The sequence below is a fragment of the Balearica regulorum genome, chromosome 2 (genome assembly GCF_011004875.1).
Source record: "Balearica regulorum gibbericeps isolate bBalReg1 chromosome 2, bBalReg1.pri, whole genome shotgun sequence".
Lineage (NCBI taxonomy): Eukaryota > Metazoa > Chordata > Aves > Gruiformes > Gruidae > Balearica > Balearica regulorum.
The window spans coordinates 148,112,025-148,131,514 of NC_046185.1; the positions used below are offsets into that span (position 1 = coordinate 148,112,025).

At 38.6% G+C, this 19,490-nt stretch overlaps 1 protein-coding gene across 1 annotated transcript in view; it reads left to right on the plus strand.

The window, feature by feature from the left end:
- Positions 1-18,479, plus strand: part of SPAG6 (sperm associated antigen 6) — a 39,391-nt gene extending 20,912 nt beyond the window's left edge. Inside the window, exons 5-11 of the mRNA XM_075746353.1 lie at positions 706-911; positions 1,792-1,965; positions 4,377-4,529; positions 6,873-7,064; positions 8,245-8,361; positions 11,129-11,274; positions 13,461-18,479. Of these exons, the coding sequence (XP_075602468.1) occupies positions 706-911; positions 1,792-1,965; positions 4,377-4,529; positions 6,873-7,064; positions 8,245-8,361; positions 11,129-11,274; positions 13,461-13,527 (1,055 nt within the window). The 3' untranslated portion in view covers positions 13,528-18,479. The remainder of the gene's footprint in view (positions 1-705; positions 912-1,791; positions 1,966-4,376; positions 4,530-6,872; positions 7,065-8,244; positions 8,362-11,128; positions 11,275-13,460) is intronic.
- The last annotated feature ends 1,011 nt before the right edge of the window (positions 18,480-19,490 follow it).

Here is a 19,490-nt window from a genome sequence, read left to right on the forward strand (position 1 = left end):
TTTTTTTCTTTTTCATTTAAGGTGCAGTTAGTTAAGGATATTGTACTAATCTCAGACACACAATATCCCACTGATGATATTTCTCATTTGTGTAATTGTATATGGTAACATTCTCATGTCATTAAAGTATAAATTCTGTCCTGTCCTATGTATGGTAGCAAAACCTAGTTTTGATCAGCAAGTTCCATTTTTCTAATCTTTTATGTAAGATAAATCTTTTATGTATGTTTTTTGTTTTTCTGTTTTTGGCATTTGATCTATGCTAATATCTGCTTATCATTTAAAGAGGGTAAAATGCTCTCTAATTAGGTGGTTGGTAAAATTTTGGTACTTTGGCTTTCTGTGTTGTTGTTAGCCATGCATAAAATGCTTTCCTATTGATCAGTGTAGAATAGCCAGGGTTTAAACAGCTGACATCTGCTTACTTTAAAAAAAGAAAAAGAAAACAGAATAACAAACCATTTCAGCCTAATCTACCTCAAATGTGTGCATGTAAATGGGGGTCCATCTATTGACCTGCATTCTTTTCAGTTGTGGATTGGTCCACACGGTTTATGAAACCAGGAGGGCTGATTTGAAATGCAGATGTCGAGACAGTGAACTACACCCTCCCCTTTTTCCTTTGCTGTATCTGTCAGGGTGAAAAATGGCTTGCACAAGGGTCAGTCACCCATACTCACTTAATTACTTTCCTTGGACCTACAGAACTGTCACAAGCTGTGGTGGATGCAGGAGCTGTTCCTCTTTTAGTGCTCTGTATCCAGGAGCCAGAAATTGCTTTGAAAAGGATTGCTGCTTCAACTCTCAGTGATATTTCAAAGCATTCTCCAGAGTTAGCACAGACAGTAGTGGATGCAGGAGCTATCGCTCACTTAGCTCAGATGATCCTGAACCCTGATGCTAAACTGAAGGTACATTTAAAAATTATTTTTTTTTTTTAGTCTCCATTATACCAGTCATTACTTGATATTGAACCAAAGACACTGATGTGCATATTTATTTAGCAAGCTCTTGTTTGGGGCGTTAACAAAATGTAACTACATAGTTAGTGACAAAGAGTTCTGAACATATCCAGCAGCTAAATCTGTGAATAAAAACTGCTACTGTGTGAGGAACAGCTAAACTAATCTTTAAAGTGAATAGTATGTATTTTGTTTAGAATTATATAGTATATAAAGAATGCAGCAAATTTTTTTCATAGATAAAATTTGCACAATTCAGTTACAAAAAGGTTTTGCATACTTAAGATTATACAATAAACCAGTTAATATTAAATGTATTATTGTATTTTAGAATGTACTATCTGATGTGAATAGCTGTTGTTGAAGGTTTAATTATGAGAGTTTAATTGAAAAAAATTTGTTTAATATAATTTTTCTGTCTTACTCTAACAGAAACAGAAGATGACATAAAAATGCCACTTCCAACAAATAGATAAAAATTCTTTAACATAAGGTCTGACAGACCAAACTTATGCAAATACAGATACTTTCTATAGCTTTCACTAAATTTTAAATTACAGTTTTAAATGGTATATGTATTTTTTTTCTTTTTAATACATAGCAAGCTCAAATGGGATAAAACAAAGGAGAAACTTTTATTCAGGAGCCAGCGAATGTTCTGTGCCATTATATTCGTGCATGAATTGACTCAGTGAATTGTAAAATAGCTGTAATTGTTTTCTCTATCCTGCTTTGTTTTCCTTGATGCAATAGATTTTTGTGTGCAGGAGGAGTGTGTGTTGTGGGATGTTTGTATACTATTGATTTTATAACAATTTTTATTTACTAGCGTCAGGTGCTGTCAGCTCTAAGCCAAATAGCAAAGCATTCAGTGGATCTTGCAGAGTTGGTGGTTGAAGCAGAAATTTTCCCAGTTGTGCTCACATGCCTGAAGGACTCAGATGAATATGTCAAGAAAAATGGTGCAACTTTAATTAGAGAGATAGCAAAGCATACGCCTGAGGTAAAACCTTGAAAATGCAAATACAAGGTCATATCATTAGATTTTACACTTTAAATAAAATACAGGATTATTCTGTCATTTGCTTTTTGAAAGGGAGGGCAAATAGCTGTTTGGCATGTTCATTGGAGAAATATGGAAATGCTTGCTGATATTATGAGATGTGTATTGAATATGAATTGGGTTAGGAAACTGGGAATCATGTAATATATACCTAGCTACTTCATTCCATAAGATGTCTTTGCTGAGAAGGAGTTTAGGCTGACAGTATTGTCAGTCCCAGATATTAAAAATATCATGAGAAAAGCCTCGCAGAAGTCATGATACCAGCTAATAAATGACAAGATCATCCTATAACAATAATAGATGGTGTGTGTCTTTTTAAAAAAATCTTCTGGGGTGCTGGGATCACATTTTAATTATTTTTCCAATGACAATGAAGGTCAAAAGTTCTCTTAGTTATTATTAAACTGACAGTAGTTTCTTTTATTAGCTTGAGTTTGTAATTTGAGTCTCAGCATTTGTAGGGTTTTTGCCAATAATTGATACAGGACGGTGGGAATATTTGGCAAAATCAATACAAAATAAATAGGAAAAACAAATAATTATAACTATATTAATCTGTTAGACTATAGAGATAATTAAAAGGCTCTAAATATGACTCTCGAATGAAATACAAGCAATGGATTTGTGGACCACACTATTGCTGAGTGCAGCCATTTCAAAATCATGATACCAGCTCAACAATTGAGAAGTGTTTGAACAGGAATATTGTGCTGTGCCTTCAGCCTGCTAGTCTTTAAGCTGGTGGTGATTAAAGGTTGCAGTCTTGTCGCGTTTCCTGCTTTCTCTGTGCACCTCATAAGCAATGCAGCTTCACTTTCTCAAAAAGTGAAGAAATTATCGTTATCAAAGAGGGGCACTAGAGTCGGAAGCCAGAGGCCAAACTCACAAGACTGTGGGTAAAGTCAGAAGAGCTGCCCGCACAGGGTCCTCTGTGCAAGGGGAACTGGCCTTTCTGGCAGCTCCCCAAAGGAGTGGTAGGAAGTATCTGGGTGACTCCCAGTGGGAAGTCACAGTCCACGTTTGACTTTAGAGTGACTGTCATCTCTGTCCATCTCTGAGCAACTCTGTTCAAGCAACACACATTGCAGCTGAGACAGACTGGCAAATGATATTTCTAAAGGAAATGGCTGAGGCAGTCACATGAGCATTGTGGCTTTTGGATCTCAGCTCTCTATCTGCATATGCAAGAAAATTCAGGATGTGGGGGACTTGCAGCAGGGCCTGAGGGTCACAGCACCAGGGAGCATGTCTGCGCAGGAGCTCTGTACGTGGCTGTGCCCAGACATAAGGCTTGGCCGTCACTGGCTGCAGTTCATAATAATGTGAACAGCTTTTCCTAAGTAATAAGTTTAAATTTCATCTAGCTGCTCCATGAAAAAAATAATCCCCTTTTAAAGGCTCTAAGGCAACAGTGGATTTTATGTTTATATAAATCAACTGGATTGGAAATCCACATGCCTCATTTTTGTTCATTTGATTTTGACTTTTAAGAATGTGTTTCTTTTGCTTTGGCATCTTTGGGAAAAATGTGATATACCTAACAAGATGGAAGAAAATAACCATAATATGAAGTTATTTTAAATTCTGTCCATTGCTGATATCATACATACACTACTGCTGTCCCGCAAGTGATGTGAGAAGTGATACCTTTTGGAAAGAAATGTTGCTTAGTTGATATGCACAGCAAGCATCATAGACTGTGGACATGATTATCATTTATAAGCAAGGCTATATCATTTGGCATTCTGGGGCAAATTCCATTGCCCATCCAGTGTGTTCTCTGGACACCTCCCTCAGAATCCGCTAACATGGCAGAATGGTGTAGTCCAAGTCGGTTTTGACTTCGGCTTCATGCCTCGGTAGGGGGATCCACAAAGGCTTTTATGCCTCAGAGGTTATCTGGAATGCAGGTGAGAGGAGGAGTGGGCCTTTCCCTCTGTCCCTGCAAAAAACATACGATGTTGGCTTGAGAATGAGTGGGCATCAGTAGGAAAGAATATCTGGCTCAGCAGGTGCATCTTCAAGGGCATTCATGTATTGGGCTGTCATTTGCATGATTCTGTGGTGTATACTAATGGAGTTGAGAATATGTCATTCAATGCTATACAGCATCAAGAAATCAGAGTCCTGATTTCCTTGCAGTAAATTCAATCAAAAACAGAGTAGCAAAACACCTTAATTCCTGAGAACTTCATGCTGCACTTAGTGCCCAACAGTCTGTGATACATTGCTCTCATGCCAGCTTTGTTTTGTAAATCAGGAGCAATACATTTAAAGGGTTTTCTAATGTAGTGCTTTATGCCTGTTGATACTTCACAGTATCTAATCTCTTCCGTTTATCTTTTCAGCTTTCGCAGCTTATAGTAAATGCAGGTGGAGTCGCTGCTGTGATTGATTGTATTGGCAGCTGCAGAGGGACTGTCAGGCTGCCTGGCATCATGGTGCTTGGTTACGTAGCAGCTCACTCGGAGAACCTGTCAATGGCAGTGATTGTCTCCAAGGTTAGCTATCACTTTGTTGTATTCCTATAATTCTTCAGTGGTATTCTGAGAAAGAGATACAAATTAATGTAGGCAGAGAATGTATTTTGTGACAAAATTATATACTTGCACTTTCTCCTGATATTGCTGCTTGCTGTGGCTGAAGTGATGTGGTAACCTGATCAAAGTGTGTCTTTATGAAGTTGAACCTTTTATAAAATATCCTGCATTAGTTTGTGAACATCCATTTGTATTACAGTACATGATTTTTCTGTGTTGCAATTGCATGGGTACAGAAAATAAGTCAGTGAATTTCTATGGTCTGTTTCCTCTTAAAATGAATATTTGTGGCTACATCAAAACCCTTTCTGAAACAATTCAATGGCACGTTCTTCATTGCACTGGCATGACTCTGCTAGGACTGCTAGAGTAGTCTTGCAACAGAAATCTTCAGACTTGAAAAGACCTCAGTTTCTAATGTAGCATGGTTCGATTCAGTTGTGCAAGTGACGTTTCAAATGAGATAAGCTATGCATTTTCAGGTTTAAATAAGTTATACTGGGCAATAATATAGAAGGGAGAGAATTTGCAATATTCACAATAGGTGAAATTAGTGCCTGACATAATATTCTGCTGTGCATGCTAACTAATGACAGGAGAAAGGAAGTAATTTCACTGAGCATTGTTGGCCCATTTTCACACTATGACAGTCATTTAAAATATACTATATGAGTGGAAACAATGAAACAATTAAAAGAGACGAACAGAAATGTCTTCTAGTAGGAATGCAAGTTAAAAAATGGGAAGTGCTACACCATCACAGCAATAAGTATGCAGGGAAGGTAGGAGTGATCAAAAAAAATGCTCTTCTGCATTTGAAAACTAAAGACACACTTTTCCCTTGCCTTCTCTGGAGGCCCTTCTTCTCTGGATGTGTCGCTGTCTCTCCATTTTCAGGGATGCTTAGAGTGGCAGGATGCTCCTGCTGTTGAGTGCTTGACTTTAAGTGGGATGAATCCAGGATTAAATTCATGAGGAATCACCTAAGTGATGAATTTTTTCGGAGTAATAATGGTTACTACCATAACTGAATGGGAGCACAGTGGGAGATTTTGTAGGGATCTGTGCAAACTCTCATGAAATTACATGTTTAATGAATGATCTACAAAAGAAACACAAATAAACCCAAAACCCATTACAAAAAAAAAAAAAACCACTTCAGGGGAAACTAGGCTTGTGGAATGGTACATAGTGCTGAGAATATGGCTTGGTAAACCGGAACCATTTGAAAGAAATGCACTGTGGCATAACTACATGAAGTTACACATCTACAATGTTATGATGTAAAGTGATAACTCTGTTCCATGCACTATATCCTGGAAAGGATGAATTTTGAAAAATGATTTTTGGCGTCATACTGGACAAACACTTCATTGTGGTCTTCTGCTGCAGTGCAGGGGCAAAAAAAAAAAAGAAAAAAGACAATTCAGTTCCCTGCAGTATTAAAGAGTGGAAGATGAAGCATTATTGGAAAAGAGAAGTTAATCTATCTGTAGTACTTGTGCATACAGTTCTGTTGTCTGCATTTGAAAAGGATCTTGAAAAAAAACCCTAAGAGTGTGGAGAAAAGACTAAAAAATGATCCATGGGATGGAGAAAAAGGTTTTCCAGTTAGAGGTCTAGTAGTCTTGCCTTACCTAAAGTAGCATGAAATGATTCCTATTGAAGTATCTTGGCATAAAATACCAGCTACTAAGTAGTTCCATAATCCTGTGGAGAAAGGGTAAAGACTGTGACCCTGAACCAGAAGAACTTCATTAACAGCTGGATGTGAGTGAGGTATTCTCCATCTCTTGCAGTCTTCAAATCAAGAGTTGAAACCTTTCTGGAAGTGATTGGATGAATCAAACAGGAACTACTGGACTCAAGAAGAGGTTGATAAATTGAAATTTAGTGCTGTGAATAAAAAAGAAAAGACTCAATGATTGAGCCTTTCTGGTCTTAAACTGCTTTCATAGATTCATAAACACTCAAATTCTTTTATTTTCAGTCTGATAAAACTGAAGCCTTTACTCTTAGTACGGCTCTGAATTGTGTCATGTATTCCTTTTATCCCTTAAATTTGTGTGTTAGCTCAAACTGCCTTCTGACTTAGAACATTGAATCTGTTTTTTTCTCTCTTTCTTTAACTAGATTTATTAAGATTTATTCAAAATTCTTGCTAGTCATGATGTTGTAAAAATATGACACCACTAGCATGCATTCTCTTACAGCTTATTTTAGAAGAAGAGTGTAAATAAAGAAACATTTTCTAACAATCTGTATCAGTTTCAAGTTGTCCTTCCCTTTTGATTAATGCTGCAGGGAATACCACCACTATGTGCCTGCTTGATAGAAGAACATGAAGATCATATTAAGGCAGCAGCTGCTTGGGCCTTGGGACAGGTTGGAAGACATACTCCTGAGCATGCACGTGCTGTGGCAGTAGCAAACGTGCTACCCACACTGCTTGCTATGTATATGGACACACGCAGTTCAGAGGATCTTCAAATGAAAGCAAGTATATTTGTTGTATCTGCAGTATGAGATATTTATTGTAATCAACAGGTATAAAACCTACTAAATGGTATGTGCTTTTGTTGATGTTCATCGAGTCACAGATCTCCTGGGTGTAGGGCACCCGAAGGCTGTGTGTCATTTGTTAGGACTGGCTGGTGGTCGTAATGAGTGTGCATAGGGTGCATACCAAATCGTATGGTACAGCCATAGCAGTGTAGTTCCTCATTTTCTTCCCAGTTTAGATCAGAGTTGCATACACCCATAAATGCTATAATTTCTTGTAACTAATTTCTAATTGTCTACTTTTTTTAATAAGCTCTTGAACAAAATATTATAGTCCTTGTAGTAGATTTGCTTAAAAATTTTATTATTATAATAAAAGTGTAACAAATACCCAAAGCTCTGCTCTTGAAAACATGCAGCTGTTCATGTTTAGGGCCTTCCTTGTGTAGGAGCTAGTAGAGTTGCAGTTTGGTAGGGGGTATTTTTGAGCGACAGTAAGCAAACCAACTGAAGAGTATAATATGGCAGGATACGGGCTCCCATGTTGTACTACACTTCTGTACATTCCACTGAATGTATAACGTTCTGGATCTGTAAAATAACTTTTGTATAGTCATTTGCTGTGGTCACCAAACTATCAAGGTCAATTACCTATAATCCTACCCAAGAAGGTCATTACTGCCTATGGCAGTCAGCATGGAGTCTCTTTTCAGAAACCAAGCACTGATGTACAACTGTTTCTCTTTCCCTCCTTGCCTGGACGGTTGTGCACTTTGCTATCCCAGACCAGCAGACTCTCCTAGTAAGCCACTTCTAAAATACAATCTTTTAAAATGTGTTTTGATTTAGCTTTCTTATTATATTGCAGTACTTCAATTTACTTAAAGGGTCTATTCCTGCTTCCATTGTAGTCAAAGGAAAATTGCCATTACTTTGACTGTAGATAACATAATAAGAATATGATGCACCGTAGCTTTTGAGGTTTAATAAATCTAAGTAGAAAATTGATTCCTCATTAAGTGACCTGATAGATACCATAGTTTTTACTCAGAAAATGCTCTTTCAGAATTCTGATCAATTTGCTTTTTTGATCAGACTTCAGTGATATATAACATGAAGTTTTGTTGTTTTCATTGATGTCTTACTAAAGAAATTTTATTTTGCATTTCAATAGACTAAAAAAGCCTTAAAGAACATCCTTCAGAAATGCACATATCTTCCAGCACTTGAACCATTGCTGCATGATGCCCCTCCCAATATTGTGAAACATATCGTTGGGCAGTTTAGTAAGGTAAGAAAAGGGGTCTGCTTGATGAGTAGTATGTTAATTATTTTCCATTTAGCAAGGAGGCTGTCTTTCCAAAGATGAAGTCTCGAAAGGTCTCAGTTGTTTTCTCAGGATCCTCAAGCATCCCCTGCAGAAGCAGTTTGGAGCATCCCGTTCTTTTGTCTGATAAAGCTGGATACTGTTTCATCTGTAACCTCCCATAATTCATCCTAAGACTGGGAAAACAGTTGCTTATAAGCAAGGTGTTTTTTTCTTTCTTGCCTCTTGAGATTAAGTGGAATATTAACTCATGTGCAAATATTTTTACTGAGCTAATGTATCACATAAATCCCAGTCACATCTGTTTTAGATAAAGTACAAGCTGTCTGTACAGGAGTGACTTAAGTCAGGTATTTTACAATAATCTAGAGTATAAAGGCTTCACCACTTTTATCCTCATTAATTTTCAGTCTTGATTAAGAAAGTGTAAAAATCCCAAATCTTTTCTCATCCCTCTCAAAATTTGAAACTGTTGTTAATTACATTGTTGATTTGAGCACGGCATGTAAAAAGTGATCCACTTTAATCAAAATATTTCAAATTATTTAAGTAATTGCTAACTAATCAGGAGATTTCTGGTGTCTGCAATATTCACCAGCTGTTGGGAATCCTGCTCAACTAGAGACTTTATGTTGTGCAACACTCTGTGGTGTAATCGGTTAGCAGGGGGGACCAGGCTCTCTTGATGAGATGTTCTTTCTGGAAATGCCTGCGTAAAAGACTCTTGATATTCAGTTCTGATTATGACAGATCTGGACACACTACTGTTTGTGGTGCAGATTCCTGATTACATTGCCACACTTAGGTTTGTCCTTTCTTGTTAAGTCTGTACAGAGATTAGAGATTTGCACAGAATCCAGTGCCTTTTGCTTCTATCTGCTGACTGGAGCTATTAGAGAGCTGGGTGCATAGTAATTGGTTGCCCAGTGTATAGATTTGAGTGTTGTTTGCTGTTGAGTGGGTTTGTACCCTTTGTATCGGCTGATGTTTTGTTTCATTTTTCTTCTTCTTCTACATTGTATTAAACAAACTATACTTGTCTGGCATTTGCTCTTCTGAAGTATACATTTAAAATTAAGTTCTTTGCAGTAAAAGCATTTTTCTCTCCATACCATAGCTTGGGAATTTCCTATTCTTAGAGCTGCGGTGTCTTACTTCTGTGGGCTTATTTATAGCACAGTAAAAGCCTTATTTCCGAGCTGTGCTTCAGAGTGGGATGCTATCCGTTCTTGGTGCTGGACTGTGTCATTTTAGCTTTATTGTTTTCAGGGTCTGTGCAATTCTGTGCTGTCTCAGTTTGGACTGGGGGAAGGGACTGTGTCTCAGAGGTGCTGTCTGTCTTCAGGGCCTCCTCCAAGAGTGTTTTCTGCTGTCTTATCCAGCCTGGGAGTCACAGAGGGGAGGAGGAAGGCAGGGAAAGGGCCACATCCTGTCTCCTTGCTAGTTCCTCCTTGGCAGTTCTTGGTGTGGGAGATATGTGGAAACAGACGTCTTTTCTGTTCCCACAATGAAACAATCACAGTTGTTCCTGACACTTCCATGGAGCATATAACAGGGAGAAGTCTCTGTGCTCCCGTTTTTTTTTTTACCTGTCTGTTGATTTTGTACATCCTAGAAGGACCTGAGAAATGAAGGCTCTTTGCCTATATGCATGGCAGACATGTCATCCTTCTTTTCCTTCTTCCTTTTAGGCAATCCCTTCCTCCTTCAAGGCTTTTGATTTACACTGAGATACTGTCAGATTTGTGGCTTGATTTGTCTGACCAGTGTGAAGGCTTACAAAATGCTTTTGCCCCCATAGTGTGTAACTCTTAGAGTTGGTTTTAAACCCATCTGGTTTTGTTGTAGATGCAGCTGATGTCTTGCATTATCTCTCTCTCTCTCTCCCCCCCCCCCCCCGGCCCTTTTTTATTTATTTTTTTTAATATTATTGCAGCCCCGTGGGCCTATGGACTACATGCTGTCATTCTCCCTCGCCTGGCCCAGCCCCCACCTCCCTCCCTCCCTCCCTCCCGTCCTCTGGACAGAGCTGCATATTGGCATCACTCAGGGAGCGCAGAATGTATTGTCTGATCATTTCTGCTTCTCATCCCCTTTGGCTGCAGAAACTTCACATTTTTGCTTTGTGCGTGTGTGTGTGTTTGTAAAAGGCTTCCATGGCTACACAGTGCGTTGTAGGATTTTAATATCTAGGAATTTAATATTAGCATGTAATGCTTCAAGGCTGCATTGTTCACTTGCAACAATTCTCAGTATTGTTTTCATGCACTAATCTATACTAGATCATTATAATGATATAAAATTCTGCTTTACAATTAAACTGTGGGAATTGACATTAAAGACCTGAATAACTTGGTTTAAGTGGAACAGATGCTGTTGTTATTCCATGTTAGTGTTCTGGTTTTATTATCTATTTAATCTCCACAATCATATTGTCTCTGTAGGAATAATTCAAGAAATATTATTTACAGAAAGATAAATATTCAATTCAATATTTTTATATGTGTTATGTATTAAAGTACATGTTAAATTATGTTATAACCATAAAGGGCTGGTTTATGATTTTTCTCCTGTACAACTGGGTGTTAAAATACAGTAGTCATTACAGATGTTGTACCTCTGATGTGTTCCATTTTATCTGTTCTCTGAATTAAAAACAGGTAAGCGGTATTTGAGCCTAGTAACATAAAAGAAAATGTTCTTTTTTTTTAATGTACTTTTCTGTGTGTAGGTGTTACCACATGACAGTAAAGCACGCCGTCTCTTTGTAACAACTGGTGGACTTAAAAAGGTTCAAGAAATAAAAGCAGAATCTGGGTCACTTCTTCAGGAATATATCAACACTATTAACAATTGCTATCCAGAGGAAATAGTAAGGTAAGGAAAATGAAAATTAAAAAATTCATACTTATAACATTGTTAGATGTTTTTCACAGGAACAACACAAAGCAAGGATTTAAAATATTAATTTAACTTCTACATGAATTTTTTTTTTAATAGAACAGCATAACATTTGGTTAACTGCCCCAGTGGTAATGCGACTGTTGGACACATACTTTTGAACACTTTCTCTTTTCTGATTGTTTTGGGGATCAAATTTCTTTGTCTGTAAACAAAGGGCAAATAATCAGGCTCTTGCAGGAAAGTGGGGAAGAAAAGTCAGTCCTGCACTACCCAGGCAAACTCTGAGGCTTCAGCACAACTGCTGTCATATTAATGAATGTCTGTGGGAAGTTTAGTTTTTCTCGGTAACTTATTTATGGATTACTCAGGCTCCAAACTACAGGTACTGGTGAATCTTTGCATGCATCCTTGACTTCCCTAAGAGTCTGTCTGAACTAGTGTATTCAGAGGCTCCTTTGAAACTTCCTCTGATGTACAGCGGGTCCAGAGGCTCTCCTGCACAGTTGCTCTGCCCACAGCTGCCCTTCCTCCCCCAGCCTCATCATGAGGCTTAAGTGTTATATAAAAGGACCATACACCAGCTGTCTGCACCAAGTTGAACTTTGCCCTTAATGAATACAGAAACACTATTAAATAGCTTACAGTCAAAATGTCACCATCCTAAATTGTAATAATGAGAGAAATGCCCTCCTAGATTCTAGATATCCATTTACCAGTCCTTCACTCCATCAACACATCAAAAGGATCTAGTACTCGTGCACTCCCTCTACAGGCTCTGAAAATCTGCATCATCAATTTTAATTATAGCAACAGAGTTCTTCAGCTAATAGTAGCTACAAACTAAGTCACGCAAAATGAAGCCCTGTTTGTCTCCACAAGGAAAAGCCAGTGGCTGTCAAATGAGTAAAGCAAAATCATAAAGAAACTTCATTCTGCAGCTACAAATACTAATACTTCAGAGGGAAAGAGGACATTTTCTTACGCTTTTCTGGATATAATTAATGTTTCTTTGTTACAGCTATTGTTTTCCCTGTAAATGAAACAAGGTTAGTCATGTAGGCTAGGATGTAATAAAGAAAAGGGCCCCTTTGAGCATCTCCTGCTTGCCTCTTTGTGCTACTGCCTGATGTTGGTTCTGCTGCCCGAGGCACAGCTGCTGTGATAGACTCCAGTTCTGGGTTTGTCCTGGAGACCTATTATTTTAGGCTGTTTGCAGACTGAGTATAATAATGCATTGAAAAGTTAGCTTTATAATCAGAGAACAAATAGGAGTTTTAAAAAGAGTTACATTATGCAGAAATCATCCAGAAAATGAAAATCAACAAGGTAAATGGCTCTTCCATCAGTGTGAAAACATTGGGGATTTCTAATTGAATACATTTTAGGCATGCATTCCATGGAAGTGTGTTCTTCTCTCTTTATAGTTAAAGCTTCCAGGGCTCAGAGACAATTTACATGCCTGCAAACCCAGAAATGTACTGAGATGTATGTTTTTAGAGTAACACAGTAATATTCTTAACCTGGAAAACAAGAACTAAATACGGCTTTGGTGATGCTTGCATGTTGGAAGCATGTAGTTTGTCTGTTGTGGAAAACTAACTGAATGACAGCAGGACAATAATGGCACCAGAGAGTCCTACTCTAATGAAAACCTTTTGGATAATCTCCGTCCTTGAGTTGGCACTAGAGACAGAAGGTCATTGTGATAATTTTTTTGTTCCAGAATCAATGTCTCTCGCACTGATGGAGACTTCACGTTAGCTTTGGGGTGCGTGCTTGTGTTTGACGAACAGCAGTATGCTATTGTCGTCTGGCAGCCTATGGTTCTGTGTAAACTCAGGCCGTAATTTCAAAAGAAGTTAACATCTACATTTCTCAGTAAAGACAATGCTTATGGCTGCTGAACTTATCTCAAAACTAGCCACTTACCTACATGCCCTAAAAGAAGCTAAACATGTTTTTGAAAACCTGACTTCCAAGTATAATGTAAGTTGAAAAGCAGGCTTTTAAAACATTGTAGGGGAATAACTGTAGAATTCCTTGACCAGTGTTTAATGCTAGGATTTTTTCGTGATCAATAGAAATATGAATAGTGCTTCATTACTTAGCACAGAACATACCTTGTAGTCTAATGCACAAACAAAATGTTTCTCTTTCAGGTATTATTCCCCTGGATATTCTGAGATGCTTCTGGAAAGGCTGGAAAATTACCATCCAGTTTTATAAACTTCAAATTTTTATTAGAGCTGTATTTCACATTTATGCCTTTATGACTGTAATACAAATACAGCTGTTGAAACTCTTGTTTAGCTCTGAAATCTCCTTCTACTGTTTGAACTACTGAAAGTGCTCAGCAATTCCAGCAAACTATATTGTGTTCTTTATAAACTTGTTTGTTGCTAAGTTTTTGTTCCCTTTTGTTTTTCTCTAACATTACTACCAGATATTGCAGCATATATACATGGAATTTCATGCAGGGGTGATGATTTATCACAGAAGCTTTTTTAGAATCAGTCATTTCCTTTTCCTTCCACAAGAAAGGTTTGTTATTATCTCATTCAAATTTTAGCCTTCTCAATACTGTAACCATTTTCCCCTCTTGCCTTTGCATATTGTTTAGAGCTTCCCAAGCTTGATGAGGGGGAAAAAGCTGGCCCCTGTGCTTTTTCTAATTATGGAATCCATTCTGCACTGAGATATCTCCTAGTTCTACCTCTCATAAAGTAAAGTGATGTGATTTTGCAGCTCCAAACATGTTAGTAGCTGCTAAATAAAGAAACAATCAGATCTCATGGTGATAAAAGGGCTGAATTTTGCATGATATGATAGTGTGGTGGTTCTGACATGGTAAATAACACATCTTCTGCAAAAGTCCTCCTAATTAAGGCAGGATTCACTGTGGAGGGGAAGGAGGAATACACCGTTTGGTGTATGCATCATTGTTCCTCCTGGAAAGGACAGAGTGAACTGAGAACTTCCGTGGGCACACGGAAGGAGTGCCCATGGAAGGCAGCCTGGGAGGTTCGGCTCCATTTGGTTCAGCAGCATATTTGTGTGGCTCAGAAGAGAGGAGAATTGCGTGGTTGCAGGAACACTGTTAGCAAAGTTCTGAGCACATTCAGAGGAAACCTGAAGATACTTGAGTCCCATTGGAGACATGGGACTAAGGCTGCTCAGTACTTACTCTTCAAGAGCTGAAATTGCTGTAGAATTGAGTTGAAACACACTTGGAACTTAGTCTTGAAGTTGCAGATCACATCAACATGGAGGTTATTGGAGGTGTGAGCTCTTGCCTGACTGTAGAGCATCCTGGAAATATTTTTGCCTTCTTGCGTGGAGTGAAATTACATTCTGCTTACTCCTCTGGTGTACTGTAGCAGCAGGGAGCAGCATACAACCCTATAGTATTCCCTAATATGTAATTGCCATTTACTATTTTTTGTTCTACAAACCATTTTTCTTTTCCTTGTATGCAGCAGTTTTTTGTGTTATGGTGGGGTTTTTTGTGTTGGTTTTTTTGTGTTGGTTTTTTTTTTCTTTCCCAAAGAGTAATAAACAGTGTTTCTGGAACAGGATGTTGAAATACTGGCAGCCACAAGGAAAGACAATATTTGAAAACCCCCGCAGGAGAGAAACTTGTCTACTTTCTTAAACATATTAACTGAATGAGTTTATAAAACAGGGATAGCCTCTTCTATTACTTGTAAAACAGGAGCAAAGACTTATTGCAGTTGGAAATGATTTAGAGTGGCTTTTCTCTGCCAAATTCCAAATGACTATTTTCTTTTATTCTTGTCAGCATATTTTTCAACAGTTCACAAGAACATTGATGGGCTATCTTGTGTTAAGGTTTAATTCTACAGAGGGCTGTGCTCTTGCTGTGAGGTACTTGGTGCTCTCAGGCTCTGCTCTTCAGGAGGAGCAGGGGATGCACAGTACCTTCTTGTACGGAGCCTAACTGAGATGGAAACTGTTCGTGTCATGAATGCTGGTATAGAAACCACACCAGCTGGGTTCTTTCCTTAGCCCACATCAGAGTGAAAAGTCTTGGAACTGATTAGCTTCTACCAAATGCCTTTTCGTTTTTGGTGTTTATATTCTGACATTATTAATACTAGGACACTAGTGGAAAAACATTAGGTCTATTAAAAAGATTGTTGTAATACTCAATAATTCTATCATATGCATTATGGATATTTAAAAATCAAATCTTGTACAACCTCTAAAACAAAATGTAATGGACGGGCTTCCGGACAGTCTTGAAGGATCTGAAGCTTTTCTTTTCCCTAAGGGAACAGAAATGGTGCAGAGGGCTGAATGCGGTTGCAGTGCAGACAGGAGGCAGGGTAGACGTATACCTGCGTGCCCATAGCTGCATCAGGTGCTTGGGAGCACACCCACACCACACAATGCTAATGTATATGTTTTGTGCCGCGAGAGCAAAGAGGCTTCAGTCCCCTGACAAATGTGCTCCTGCTGTGTCACACTGTGCTACACTGTAAGGATTCCACAGGGTTAAATTTCAATGCCTAAACAATTTGTTCACAGTCTTTTCACAGTCTTTTTCTGATTCCTGACAAAGGAAATGATTGCACAAGGCAAACCTTCAAAGCGATCTGATTGTGCAGAGCACAATCTAAATCAGACCTAGCATAAATATATCTTTACACCAGCTAGGCAGTTCTGTCCTAGGGCAGCGGCTGTTTGGCCTCTAGTCACAGGACTTTTCTGGACGATGCCACATGCCGTTAGGCCGTGGCCGTGCAAAGTCAGAGCTCTCCCTCATACTTTGAGACCCCCTCAGCTCTCCTTTGCTGGGCAGGCTGCTTCCTTGCATTGTATGTGCACCTTGTGGCTGGAGGCTTCCTTGGAGGTACACGTCTGCACAAGGCACATCTAGCCCTTTACAGCAGAATTATCACTGATTTGTATTTTAGGCTTATGTTACTAGGGCAAGAGTTGCTTTTTTCACAAGCTCTGATGTACAGCCTTTCTGTTCCATCCTCTCCTTTGGCTTAAGTCATCATCTAAAAGTATATTAATGTTTGTAATTGCTACTCTGGGAGGCTTCAAGCGTGTACCATTTGTCTCAATTTCGTAGAATAAAATGTAGATTTGCATTTTAATTCATTCTGTAAATGCTGTTTTCGTGCTAGTTTGTGACTGTGATGCTAGAGAAGATGAAGAACAGGCTCATTTTGCAGCTTGGGCCTGACACCACCTTTGGATGTTTGTCTCTGCTTACCACTCAACAGTGCCTACTTCTGAGCTTAGGACACACAAACATTTCAAGTAAGAGTCCCTCTCACAGAGGTGGCTTATTAAGACACACAAAGAAAATGAAGCCAGTGCTTTGGCAGAAATAAATGTACGCAGAGACAGCCCCTAAATCATTTTGCCAGTTCCTTTGACTGCAGCATTGGGACTTTTCAACCCAAGTCTTTAAAGATCTTCTCTGGGGGCCCGAGCCATGATTTTTGTCTACATTACTACAGCTATTATTACATCTACAGATGTAAACCGGGGCCTTGAAAGAACATGTGGATGTGTAAAACTTTACCATATTTCATTCAGTGGATGGATTAACTGGCCTACAAAAGCCCCATTCTTTATCTGAATGACTAGAAACCAAGAGGATCTGAAAAGGGGAAATTGAAGGAGTTCAACTCTTGTGCATGTAATATGTTCTGCATTTCCAGAGGGATTTACCAAGGGATTGCTTTGTCTCATCTGAAGTGATCAATCTGCTGGAGATCTGCATCTTAACAAATGAACAAAATGTTGAAGGAGCTGAATGGAACTGGTGAAGGAAGAAACGAATCTCATTTTGTGAAGTAGAGCACAAAGTTACTGTAATTAGGAAGTGGATGGAGCGTGGGTAGATCCTCAGTGTTCTTGATTTGGTCTAGGGGGTTGTGAATTAGCTTGGCCAAAAGGGAGTTTTAGACATGGAGGATGCCGTGGGATAGCCTTTAGCTTCTGGTGTAACTTGGAGTCCTCTCATTTCTGGGAATGTAGGGGTGGCTGGCTGTTGTCCCTTCAGGTGAGGAATCTGTGAAAGCATGCTTGCCTCAGTATCTTTCCTAATGGCTGCTTGGTGTCCAGTATCTTGGTTGTTAGAGTTTTAGATCTCACTATGTGACCAGGGTAGAAGGGAAATATGGAGTAGCACTAGATTGCAAAGCCGGTGGTTCCACTTCCTGCACTGACACAGGATTGCTTTTATGGTCTTGGATAATTATTACAAATCCCTATGTATCATCATCTTCAGCTGTGAAGTATCTGTTATACTCCTTTGTTAACTTGCAGAAGTGCTGGGAAAATTAAATTCAGATGAGAGGTCGATGCAGCAGAAGTTAAGTTCTTTATAAGTAATACCATATTCAGAAAGGAATATTGTACAAGAACCTACAAAAATTTACCTAAGACATCTTCGAGATACTGATTTTTACAATTTGAGTTAAACTAAAAGCTGGTGGATTTTGTGAGTTTCCTCATCTGACACAATTTGAAGGGATCTTGGAGAAAGAGGAAATTACAATGTCTCTCATGACTATACTAAAACTATTGATGTCATTTTTGTATAATACCTAACTATTAATATTGATGCTACTGTGCTGTATTCTGCAGTCAGCTCTATAATTTAGCTAGCGAAAATACTAATTATGTTATTCCCGCTGTACTGTATTTCTAGATACTGTACAAAAGATTGAATTAGAAAATACATATAAGCAATACTAAAGCATATTTTGATGATGAGAATGCCTTTTAAGCCAGGAAATGGTATTGTGCTGCCTTTCACAAGAAGTTACTCTTACTTGGGTTAAACACGTTTTGTAGTTGTTTGTGTTCCCTCCCCAGCCAGAGGTCCGATCACGAGCCTTGCCGAGTGCTCAGCGAAGTGCTGAGGACCATGACCTGCTGTCTGTAGCAGAAACCAGTTGTGCTCACTATTGTGCATCAGCAACCTATGGAAGGGAACGTTGCGAGTGTACTAATGTCCTCGCCTTAACAGAATTCCACAGAGATTTTGAAGGCTTGTTTTTTCTCTGTAAAAACACACTTGTTCCTACTAGTTCTTACCTCCAAACTGAGTTAAAGAATAGGTACCCAGATTAACTTTAACTATTCTATATTTTGTTCCTTTTATACCAAAAATTAAATTTTGAGGGAGGAAAGTATGTTAGTGTCTTTCTTTAAAAGACTAAAAATCTTTCTTGATTACTTTTTGTGTCAAAACCAGCAACAAAACTCTTCATAATCTTGTGACAAGATCTGTGCCCTTTGCTCTCAAGTAAAGTTTTGTCTTCACTGATACAGACTAGTGATGTGTTTTATCCCCGTTGTCCTGTTTATAATTAGGTCTGAGGGCCTCTGTACATGTTCACCTTTCAATATTAGGTCAGTGTTCAAGCCATTATCAACCTAAAAGGTTGGGTTACTACCAAGATTCAGCCTTTGGTGCCCCACAGTGCCATAAATTATATTACAATCTATTGTTAAAAATGAATAATATGCAACACGGAGGTCTGATAGAATCATGTTAATGAGAACACTGAAGCTTCATTGACTTGCAATATCATTAGACCTCTGAGACAGGTTTATAGCCTTGTGCAAAGTATATTTGTGTTGGTGTAGACACAGTATTTATTTGGTAACTCTCAGCCAAATGTTTCCTTACTAAATTAAAATAAATGCTGGTTAGTTCAATGAGCTACAAAGATATATAGCATAATTTCAGGTTCTCAAGTCACAGAAAATAAGCCCCAACAATGGAAATCAGTAGAGGATCAAAAATGATGGATATACAAGAGTGAATATGAACAAAGAGGGAAGGGAGTTTACTGAGTTGGGCAAAGTTAATTTTTTGTGACTCAAGCAACATATAAAATTTGGAAAGAACAGCTCCCATTTTTAGTCTGCACTGATCTTTATACAACCCTCCCTGTATGCGTATACATACACACTTGCAAGCGTGGTCAACCAAAATGTAATTGTAATGATGTCTGTCTTTGCTTTCACAAGACTTGCCTCTGTAAAGCACCTTTGGTGGCTGGAGGAGAGCAGGTCATTGGCAGGTCCTCTGCTCACTAATGCCAGCTTTATGGACTATTTTCCATTCAGGTTAGCAGCACCCACCTAATTTCCATTGCAGTGAGAATCAGGCACTGGGTCTGCATCACCTGCAC